Source organism: Oncorhynchus tshawytscha, linkage group LG02 (genome assembly GCF_018296145.1).
Source record: "Oncorhynchus tshawytscha isolate Ot180627B linkage group LG02, Otsh_v2.0, whole genome shotgun sequence".
Taxonomy (NCBI): Eukaryota; Metazoa; Chordata; class Actinopteri; order Salmoniformes; family Salmonidae; genus Oncorhynchus; species Oncorhynchus tshawytscha.
Genome location: NC_056430.1, coordinates 7,958,755 through 7,970,853, shown reverse-complemented (window position 1 = coordinate 7,970,853; position 12,099 = coordinate 7,958,755). Strand labels below are relative to the sequence as shown.

The 12,099-nt window shown below is 47.9% G+C and overlaps 1 protein-coding gene across 2 annotated transcripts in view; it reads left to right on the top strand.

The window, feature by feature from the left end:
• The window catches only part of LOC112263252 (acid-sensing ion channel 1), a 426,839-nt gene that overhangs the window by 318,763 nt on the left and 95,977 nt on the right, over nucleotides 1-12,099 (top strand). The window contains exon 1 of one of the 2 annotated variants that reach the window (XM_042329907.1): nucleotides 5,405-6,536. The exons of the other annotated variant lie outside the window; for it this stretch is intronic. Coding sequence (XP_042185841.1) covers nucleotides 5,922-6,536 — 615 coding nt within the window. The 5' untranslated portion in view covers nucleotides 5,405-5,921. Of the gene's footprint in view, nucleotides 1-5,404; nucleotides 6,537-12,099 lie in introns of those variants that run through there. 2 annotated transcript variants of the gene reach the window in all.

Below are 12,099 nucleotides of genomic sequence, written 5' to 3'. Positions count from 1 at the left end.
ACCTGCCTCCTCTAACCACTAGGCTACCTGTCGCTCTAACCACTAGGCTACCTGCCGCCTCTACACTATCCACAAGGCTACCTGCTGCGCACTATCCACTAGGCTACCTACCGCTCTAACCACTAGACTACCTGCCTCTCTAACCACTAGGCTACCTGCCTCCTCTAACCACTAGGCTACCTGCCTCCTCTAACCACTAGACTACCTGCCTCCTCTAACCACTAGACTACCTGCCTCCTCTAACCACTAGGCTACCTGCCGCTCTAACCACTAGGCTACCTGTCGCTCTATCCACTAGGCTACCTGCCGCCTCTAACACTCTATCCACTAGGCTACCTACCGCTCTAACCACTAAACTACCTGCCGCCTCTACACTATCCACTAGGCTACCTGCTGCCGCACTATCCACTAGGCTACCTACCGCTCTAACCACTAAACTACCTGCCGCATCTACACTATCCACTAGGATACCTGCTGCCTCTCTAACCACTAGGCTACCTGCCTCCTCTAACCACTAGACTACCTGCCTCCTCTAACCGCTAGGCTACCTGCCTCCTCTAACCGCTAGGCTACCTGCCTCCTCTAACCACTATACTACCTGCCTCCTCTAACCACTAGACTACCTGCCTCTCTAACCACTAGGATACCTGCCTCTCTAACCACTAGACTACCTGCCTCCTCTAACCACTAGGCTACCTGTCGCTCTAACCACTAGACTACATGCCTCCTCTAACCACCAGACTACCTGTCGCTCTGACCGCTAGGCTACCTGTCGCTCTGACCGCTAGGCTACCTGTCGCTCTGACCGCTAGGCTACCTGCCGCTCTGACCGCTAGGCTACCTGCCGCTCTGACCGCTAGGCTACCTGTCGCTCTGACCGCTAGGCTACCTGCCTCTCTAACCGCTAAACTACCTGCCTCTCTAACCACTAGACTACCTGCCTCCTCTAACCACTAGGCTACCTGCCTCCTCTAACCACTAGACTACCAGCCACTCTACCCACTAGACTACCTGCCTCTCTAACCACTAGACTACTTGCCTCTCTAACCACTAGGCTACCTATCTCCTCTAACCACTAGACTACCTGCCTCTCTAACCACTAGACTACCTGCCTCCTCTAACCACTAGGCTACCTGCCTCCTCTAACCACTAGGCTACCTGCCTCCTCTAACCACTAGGCTACCTGCCTCCTCTAACCACTAGACTACCTGCCTCTCTAACCACTAGACTACCTGCCTCCTGTAACCTCTAGACTACCTGCCTCCTCTAACCACTAGGCTACCTGCCTCCTCTATCCACTAGGCTACCTGCCACTCTACGAACCACTAGGCTACCTGCCGCCTCTACACTCTATCCACTTGGCTACCTACCGCTCTAACCACTAGACTACCTGCCTCCTCTAACCACTAGACTACCTGCCGCTCTAACCGCTAGGCTACCTGTCGCTCTGACCGCTAGGCTACCTGTCGCTCTGACCGCAAGGCTACCTGTCGCTCTGACCGCTAGGCTACCTGCCGCTTTAACCGCTAGGCTACCTGACGCTCTGACTGCTAGGCTACCTGCCTCCTCTAACCGCTAGGCTACCTGTCGCTCTGACCGCTAGGCTACCTGTCGCTCTGACCGCTCGGCTACCTGTCGCTCTAACCAATAGACTACCTGCCTCCTCTAACCACTAGGCTACCTGCCTCCTCTAACCACTAGACTACCTGCCTCCTCTAACCACTAGGCTACCTGCCGCTCTAACCACTAGGCTACCTGACTCCTCTAACCACTAGACTACCTGCCTCCTCTAACCACTAGGCTACCTGCCGCTCTAACCACTAGGCTACCTGCCTCCTCTAACCACTAGACTACCTGCCTCCTCTAACCACTAGACTACCTGCCTCCTCTAACCACTAGGCTACCTGCCTCCTCTAACTGCTAGGCTACCTGCCTCCTCTAACCACTAGGCTACCTGTCGCTCTAACCACTAGGCTACCTGCCGCCTCTACACTATCCACAAGGCTACCTGCTACCGCACTATCCACTAGGCTACCTACCGCTCTAACCACTAGACTACCTGCCTCTCTAACCACTAGGCTACCTGCCACCTCTAACCACTAGACTACCTGCCTCCTCTAACCACTAGACTACCTGCCTCCTCTAACCACTAGGCTACCTGCCGCTCTAACCACTAGGCTACCTGTCGCTCTATCCACTAGGCTACCTGCCGCCTCTACACTCTATCCACTAGGCTACCTACCGCTCTAACCACTAGACTACCTGCCTCTCTAACCACTAGGCTACCTGCCACCTCTAACCACTAGACTACCTGCCTCCTCTAACCACTAGGCTACCTGCCGCTCTAACCACTAGGCTACCTGTCGCTCTATCCACTAGGCTACCTGCCGCCTCTACACTCTATCCACTAGGCTACCTACCGCTCTAACCACTAAACTACCTGCCGCCTCTACACTATCCACTAGGCTACCTGCTGCCGCACTATCCACTAGGCTACCTACCGCTCTAACCACTAAACTACCTGCCGCATCTACACTATCCACTAGGATACCTGCTGCCTCTCTAACCACTAGGCTACCTGCCTCCTCTAACCACTAGACTACCTGCCTCCTCTAACCGCTAGGCTACCTGCCTCCTCTAACCGCTAGGCTACCTGCCTCCTCTAACCACTATACTACCTGCCTCCTCTAACCTCTAGACTACCTGCCTCCTCTAACCACTAGACTACCTGCCTCCTCTAACCACTAGACTACCTGCCTCTCTAACCACTAGGATACCTGCCTCTCTAACCACTAGGCTACCTGCCGCTCTAACCACTAGGATACCTGCCGCCTCTACACTCTATCCACTAGAGATAGAGAGCTCTAACCACTAGGTTACCTGCCGCCTCTACACTCTATCCACTAGAGATAGAGAGCTCTAACCACTAGGTTACCTGCCGCCTCTACACTCTATCCACTAGAGATAGAGAGCTCTAACCACTAGGCTACCTGCCGCTCTAACCACTACGATACCTTAATTTTGTATCACCCTGAGTCCAGCGATGTGAAGATTAAAGGTGTTTTAGGCCTATAGAGTAAAGATCACCAGCTGGAGTACTAAGTACTGAAGGTACGTTGGAAGACATACAATAAGAAAAATAAATGCATCCTTTGGAAATGAAAAATGTATGTATGTAGTGACGCGTAGACGAAGGTGGGCCTAGCTTTGGGAAGAAGCAATGAAGGAGGAATGGGGGAGGGATGGAGGGGAAATGGGGAATGAAGGAGAAAAGGGGGAATGAAGGAGTAATGGGGGTGGGGGAATGGGGAATGAAGGAGTAATGGGGGGGGATAGGAGGAAACTGGGAATGAAGGAGTAAAGGGGGGGGAATGGGGGAAGGAAGGAGGAATGGGGAGGAAGGGGGACTGGGGGTAGGAAGGGGAATGGGGGAGGAAGGGGGACTGGGGGAGGAATGAGGGGGGGACTGGGGGAGGAAGGGGGAATGGGGGAGGAACAGGGGGAATGGGGAGGAATGGGGAATGGGGGAGGAAGGGGGAATGGGGGGAAGGGAGGGGAATGGGAATGGGGAGGAATGGGGAATGGGGGAGGAAGGGGGAATGGGGGAGGAAGGTTAAGAGGGATGATCTGGAAAAGGAAGAGGAATGGGTAATGACCACTCTACTGTATAGTAATCACCACTGTACTGTAGGCCAATCACAGATGTACTGTCGGCACTAAACTCACATCTAGGACAGGAGATTAACAGTATGTATGAGCAGTCCAGGAGGGAGATGGGAGAGAGATGCACCAGAGACAGAGAGGGAGAGAGAGAGAGGAGAGAGGGAGAGATGCACCAAAGACCGAGAGAGAGAGAGAGAGAGAGAGAGAGAGAGAGAGAGAGAGAGGGGAGAGGGGGAGGAATGGGGAATGAGGGAGAGAAGGGGGAGATGCACCAAAGGGAGAGAGAGAGGAGAGATGAGGGGAGAGAGAGATGGAGAGATGGGAGAGAGAGAGAGAGAGGGAGAGAGAGAGAGAGAGGAGAGAGAGAGAGATGCAGCAAAAGGAAGAGAGAGATGCAGCAAAGACGAGAGAGAGAGAGATGCAGCAAAGACTGAGAGAGAGAGAGATGCAGCAAAACCTAGAGAGAGGAGATGCAGCAAAGACCGAGAGTAGAGAGATCCAGAGAGGAGAGATGCACCAGAGAGAGAGAGAGATGCACCAGAGACTAAGAGAGAGAGATGCACCAGAGACTAGAGAGAGAGAGATGCACCAGAGACTAAGAGAGAGAGAGATGCACCAGAGACTAAGAGAGAGAGAGATGACCAGAGATGCACCAGAGATTAAGAGAGAGAGAGATGCACCAGAGACTAAGAGAGAGAGAGATGCACCAGAGACTAAGAGAGAGAGAGATGCACCAGAGACTAAGAGAGAGAGAGATGCACCAGAGACTAAGAGAGAGAGAGATGCACCAGAGACTAAGAGAGAGAGAGATGCACCAGAGAGAGAGAGAGAGATGCACCAGAGACTAAGAGAGAGAGATGCACCAGAGACTAAGAGAGAGAGAGATGCACCAGAGACTAAGAGAGAGAGAGATGCACCAGAGACTAAGAGAGAGAGAGATGCACCAGAGACTAAGAGAGAGAGATGCACCAGAGACCGAGAGAGAGAGAAAAATGTGACGAGAGAGATGCACCAGAGAGAGAGATGCACCAGAGACCGAGAGAGAGAGATGCACCAGAGACCGAGAGAGAGAGATGCACCAGAGACCGAGAGAGAGAGATGCACCAGAGACCGAGAGAGAGAGATGCACCAGAGACCGAGAGAGAGATGCACCAGAGACCGAGAGAGAGAGATGCACCAGAGACCGAGAGAGAGATGACAGAGAGAGAGAGAGAGATGCACCAGAGACCGAGAGAGAGAGAGATGTGACAGAGAGAGAGACAGAGAAAGAGAGAGAGAGATGCACCAGAGACCGAGAGAGAGAGAGATGACCAGAGACGAGAGAGAGAGATGCACCAGAGACCGAGAGAGAAAGAGAGATGCACCAGAGACCGAGAGAGAGATGCACCAGAGACCGAGAGAGAGAGATGCACCAGAGACCGAGAGAGAGAGAGATGTGACAGAGAGAGAGAGATGCACCAGAGAGAGAGAGAGAGAGAGAGAGAGACAGAGAAAGAGAGAGAGAGATGAGACAGAGAAAGAGAGAGAGAGATGCACCAGAGACCGAGAGAGAGAGAGAGAGGGGGAGAGAGAGAGATGTGACAGAGAGAGAGACAGAGAAAGAGAGAGAGAGATGCACCAGAAACATTTGGTGATGGTGATGTAAAACAAGGAAATGTAACCAAGCAAAAGACACAGCACATTGGGTTGTGGACAGAGAGGCCATTCATTGAGTCTGATGTGATTTGTTTTGGTTAGCTGATTATTTATTTATTATTTTTCGTTGGATTACGGATACGGATAAATAGTTTAGGCTACTGTGTGTCCTTTGCAATGTTTTCATATTTTTTATGACCGTTTTGATCCTCCGGATTTAGAGTTGGTTAAACGGCAGCGATAGCGTTCTCTGCAGCTAGACGGATACGAGACTCTAAATCATCTTGAACAACTTACCTAACCTACCCCATGAATAGGGAGCGTTCTCTCTGCCTGTATTGTGACAGAAGACAGATTACCCTCACAGGCAACCTCCTACAACCAGAGAGAGAGAGAGAGAGAGACAGAGAGAATACTCCGTGCATGAGGGAGAAGAGAGCGCACGCTCTGACGGGCTCATAGATGTGCCCTGGATCACTCTCCCAACAAGAACTAATTGATAGACAGAAAACAGAGCCGTCTGGATTGGCGCTTTGACTCCACTCTGAATGCAGGACCGGGACTGATGCCAGCTGCGGTTGTCGGGTCGGTCTCGATCCGGCGCACTACCTGTATCTCCAAATATGTGTCAGTGCGATTCAGTAGCGAAAGCCAGCAGAACGCCGGACTCTCTCGCGGAAGCAGGGAAGCTGTTCTTGAAACATACTACCTTCCATGGACTGAGACATGTATTTCTGAGCGGCTCCTACCCCCGGAGGCTCGCCTGGCTGCTGGCTTTCCTCACAGCTGTCGCTCTCCTCTTCACCTGGTCCTCAAACCGAGTCCGGTACCTCCTCTCTTCGCCCGTGCACACCAAGGCGCATATGGTGTACGCCAAACGTCTCGTTTTCCCCGCGGTGACCATCTGCAACCAGAACCTCCTCATACCGCGTCGCATGAAGAAACCGGACATATTCAGCGCGGGAAGATGGTTAGGACTTCTAGGGAGGAACTGGCAAGTGTCCCCCGGTGCCAGGGACGTGCTCACACCCGGGACCGACCATGACAGCAGCAGCAGCAACGAACCGCCGTGGTCACCGCTCTCTCGGATCCTGGACTTCAACCACTTTCTGCCTCCTCCCTTGGAGTCTCAGCCGTCCATGCTGCAGCTCCTGGACCGCCTCGGTCACCAGATGGAGGAGATGCTGCTTTACTGCCGCTTCCAGGGAGAGGTGTGCGGGCCACGCAACTTCAGCACCGTGAGTCTCTGGACAGCGAAACACTGTTTGGTTTTACATCTGAAATAAGAGTTTATTTTATTGTAAAGCCATGTGGTGTTGCTGCAACAAGTTTTAGCCTATTGCTATTGATTAATTTTCATAACAATGTTGTATGACCTTATTGCGTAATTATTGGTTATGTTTTTAAGAGTTCTGGGCTTGGAATTTATTAGAAACGGTTAGTAATCAGCCAACAAAGTTGTTGTTTTTTATTGCGAGTTTAGATAGTGTTTTTTTCCCCCAGCAATATATGATTATTGTATATACGAAAGGTATGTGGAAACTCCTTCAAATTAGCGGATTCGATTATTTCAGCCACACCCATTACTGACAGGTGTATAAAATCGAGCACACGGCCATGCAATCTCCATAGACAACCATTGACTTTCAACGTGGCAGTGTCATAAGATGCCATCTTTCCAAAAAAGTCAGTTCATCAAATTTTTTGCCCCAGTCTTGCAGTATAGGCTCAGATTACCCTGGCAGATCAAACACACACACACACACACACACACACACACTACAGGTCAACAAAGTGATATCCACAGCGTATTTCATTCAGATTTCCTCATTTAAAGAAGATTTTTCACATACTATGTAGGATCTTAATTTGAGCCAGTTTGTTACAGGAGGAAAATCATCCTGCAGCAACAGGAAATGTGAATTATTACGTGGATTATAACTAATGGACATTTTTGTAGGGGTTGATACATTTTTTTGTAAGGGAAAATCAAGTCTTAAATTTCAAAGTGGAAATGACAAACTTCAGAAGCCTTTTTAATCCTCAAAAACAGTAAACGTTTTACATTTCCTGCATCACAGAAAAGTTATCCTGCAACCGGGTGATCAAATTAAGACCCTACATCTGTATGTCTATTACTATATACTATTATTAACTAATGTACTGTGGTACTGGGGCCAGATCTTAAACATGTTGGCATGACAACAGCCATTGGTTATACAACATAAACAGATCTGGGATCAGTAAGCAAATTTGTATTCAAGGGAATGCTGAAAACACAGGCACACAGACCTGCACACCTCCTCCAACATGCTGAATCAATTTGTGAACATAAACCCAAAGCTCTCTGTGCCAATGTAGACTCTAATGAAGATCAGGCTTTTGATTTATTCATCTTTACCTCCGCATCATGGCTCATGAATTCTCTCTCTCTCAATTCAATTCAATTCAATTCTCTCTCTCTCTCTCTCTCTCTCTCTCTCTCCCCGATCTCTCTCTCTCTCTCTCTCTCTCTCTCTCTCTCTCTCCCCCCAGCTGATTGATTTGTAGAGCATTAACACTATTGGCAATCTCCAGTTCCATTAATTGCTATTTATCATCCAGTGAAGTCGTCTAGAGACTCACTATGGAGTAACATAACGGTTTAGTTTCCATTTTATGATTAAAAGCACAGTTTGAGGGTTGTAAAATCAGCGTGTGCCACCCATTGGATGTGGTTTTAGTTTTAGTGGTATCCACAACGTGAGATATTAATTTAAAAAGAAAGCTAGACGTGAAGCACGACGATGACTCAGGATAGGATGTGGTCATTTAACTAAATAATGCAACAAACAGATGGTTCGGAAAGTACTTACTCAGCCTAAAATATATATTGTATTTGGGGCCCATTTTCTCTGACTAACTAGTTTGTTCCCACAGTTGAAAGCCATTAATGTGGCTGGTAAGACTAGTATGTGGGGCACATTTTAAGACAAATGACAAACCCTATGCTAGTTTGGGAAAATGTAATGGTTGGTTTGGAGACTCAACAAGGTGCTACTTGGCCTCAAAGAGTAGAGAGCTGTTGGTGTGAGTGGCTGAACCCTGTTTTTAAATCACAGACTAAGGACAGGCAGGAAGTCATGCACTCATACACACACGTGTGTGCACGCACCTACGCATACATGAGAGAGAGAGAGAGAGAGAGAGAGAGAGAGAGAGAGAGAGAGAGAGAGAGAGAGAGAGAGAGAGAGAGAGAGAGAGAGAGAGAGAGAGAGAGAGAGAGAGAGAGAGAGAGAGAGAGAGAGAGAGAGAGAGAGAGACCTTCCTCTGTCTCTTTTAGGTTCAGCCCTTATCTATCAATCACCTCACTTAACACATACTTTACTCCGAGCCCTTCCTGTCCTAGGGACATATTCATTGATTCTCTGTTCCAAACCATCAGAGAGAGAGAGTATCCTAAATGAAATATAGAGACCATAAATTCCAATTGTCTATACTTAAACTCTTTAACATCATCCTCATCATCCTCAGCTCTGACATCTTCCTCTATATTTTTGAAGGGTCTGATCACCCCAAATTCACAAAAGTGGAGACAAATTCGACCCCAATAACTACTGTGGGATATGCGTCGACAGTCATCTTTGGAAAAATCCTCTGCATTATCATTAACAGCAGACTCCTACATTTCCTCAGGGAAAACAATGTCCTGAGCAAATGTCAAATGGGTTTTTACCAAAATACTGTACGACAGACCACGTATACACCCTGCACACCCTTGACAAACAAACAAACCAAAACAAAGGCAAAGTCTTCTCATGCTTTGTTGACTTCAAAAAAGCTCTTGACTCAATTTAGCATAAGGGTCTGCTATACAAAATGGATGGAAAGTGGTGTTGGGAGAAAAACATATGACATTATAAAATCCATGTACACAAACAACAAGTGTGAAGTTAAAATGAGCGAAAAAAAACACTCAAATTTCGTTCCACGGGGCCGTGGGGTGAGACAGGGATGCAGCTTGAGCCACACCCTCTTCAACATATATATCAATGAATTGGCGAGGGCACTAGAACAGTCTGCAGCAGCCGGCCTCACCCTACTGAACTCAAAAATCAAATGTCTACTGTTTGCAGATGATCTGGTGTTTCTGTCCCCAACCAAGGAGGGCCTACAGCAGCACCTAGATCTTCTGCACAGATTCAGTCAGACCTGGGCCCTGACAGTAAATCTCAGTAAGACCAAAATAATGGTGTTCCAAAAAAGGTCCATTTTCCAGTTTCCAGGACCACAAATACAAATTCCATCTAGACACCGTTGCCCTAGAGCACACACAAACCTATACACACCTTGGCCTAAACATCAGCGCCACAGGTAACATCCACAAAGCTGTGAACGATATGAAAGACAAGGCAAGAAGGGCATTCTATGCCGTCAAAAGGAACATAAAAATGTGACATACCAATTAGTATCTGGCTAAAAATACTTGACCTACAGAGAGATGAACCTGGAGGGAGACCGCCCTCTTCCAGCTAGTACGGGGACTCTGCTCACAAACACAAACAGACCCCACAGAGACCCAGGACAGCAACACAATTAAACCCAACCAAATCATGAGAAAACAAAAAGATAATTACTTGACACACTGGAAAGAATCAACAACAACAAAAAAACTGAGCAAATTGGAATGTTATTTGGCCCTACACAGAGAGTACACAACGGCAGAATACCTGACCACTGTGACTGACCCAAACTTAAGGAAAGCTTCGACTATGTACAGACTCAGTGAGCATTGCCTTGCTATTGAGAGAGGCCACCGTAGGCAGACCTGGCTCTCAAGAGAGGACAGGCTATGTGCCCACTGTACACAAAATGAGGTGGAAACTGAGCTGCACTTCTTAACCTCCTGCCAAATGTATGACCATATTAGAGACACATATGTCCCGCAGACAACACAGACCCACAAATATTTTCTTTTTAAATACAATTTTGATAAACTCACACATCTATTAGGTGAAATACTACAATGTGCCATCACAGTAGCAAGATGTGACCTTTTGCACAAGAAAAAGGAAACCAGTGGAACACAATCACCATTGCAAATACAAGCTATATTTATGTTTATTTAGAGAGAGAGCACACTAGAGGGAGAAAGGGAGAGGGAGAGAGAGAGGGAGTAAGGGAGAGAGAGAGAGAGAGAGAGAAAGATATAGAGAGCTAGAGAGAGCGAGAGGTATAGAGAGCAAGCTAGAGAGAGAGAGAGGGAGTAGGGGGGAGAGAGCAAGCTAGAGAGAGAAAGATATAGAGAGAGAGAGCGAGAGACAGAGCAAGCTAGAGAGAGAGAGAGAGGGAGTAAGGGGGAAGGAGAGAGAGAGAGAGAAAGATATAGAGAGAGAGAAAGAGGTATAGAGAGCAAGCTAGAGAGAGCGAGAGGAGAGAGAGACAGAGCACGCTAGAGGGAGAGAGAACAAGCTAGAGAGAGAGAGAGAGGGAGTAAGGGAGAGAGAGAGAGAGAGGAGAGCAGAGCAAGCTAGAGAGAGCGAGAGAGAGAGAGACAGAGCACGCTAGAGGGAGAGAGAACAAGCTAGAGAGAGAGAGAGAACCCTTTTTCAGCTATCTCTGTTGATCCATAGCATCTCTTTGCTTTCGGCTATTACAACATTACCACTTAAATTCCCACTACACCATGAACAGAGCAGTCCTATCACGGTAGGTGATATCCCATGAGGTAAGTGTTTTAGGTTATATACCTTTTGTCAAGCTGGCGAAGCTGTTGTCTGATCGCTATATCGCTGTAGATGTTTGTTCCTCTCAGGTGGTTTCGGGCCCCACTACATACTCAGGTTGTACTGCATACTACATACTCAGGTTGTACTGCATACTCAGGTTGTACTGCATACTACATACTCAGGTTGTACTGCATACTCAGGTTGTACTGCATACTACATACTCAGGTTGTACTGCATACTACATAATCAGGTTGTACTGCATACTACATACTCAGGTTGTACTGCACACTACACACAGGTTGTACTGCACACTACATACTCAGGTTGTACTGCATACTACATACTCAGGTTGTACTGCATAATCAGGTTGTACTGCACACTACACACTCAGGTTGTACTGCATACTACATACTCTGGTTGTACTGCATACTACATACTCAGATTGTACTGCATACTACATACTCAGGTTGTACTGCATACTACACACTCAGGTTGTACTGCACACTACATACTCAGGTTGTACTGCATACTACATACTCAGGTTGTACTGCATACTACATACTAATAATGACATCACAATCCCCTATAATGACGTCACAATACCCCATAATGACAAAGTGAAAACAGGTTTTTATAAATGTTTACAAATTTATGCAAAATAAAAAAACATAAATATTCAGATCCATTGCTATGAGACTCTAAATTGAGGTCAGGTGCACCTCGTTTCCATTGGTCATCCTTGAAATGTTTCTACAACTTGATTGGAGTCCACCTGTGGTAAATTCAATTGATTGGACATGATTTGGAAAGGCACACACCTGTCTATATATGGTCCCACAGTTGACAGTGCATGTCAGAGCAAAAACCAAGCCACGAGGTCGAAGGAATTATCCGTAGAGCTCCAAGAGAGGATTTTGCCGAGACACAGGGTACCAAGAAATGTCTGCAGCATTGAAGGTCACCAAGAACACAGCGGCTTCCATAATTCTTAAATGGAAGAAGTTAGGAGCCGCCAAGAATCTTCCTAGAGCTGGCTGACCGGCCAAACTGAGCAATCGGGGAAAAAGGGCCTTGGTCAGGGAGGTGACCAAGA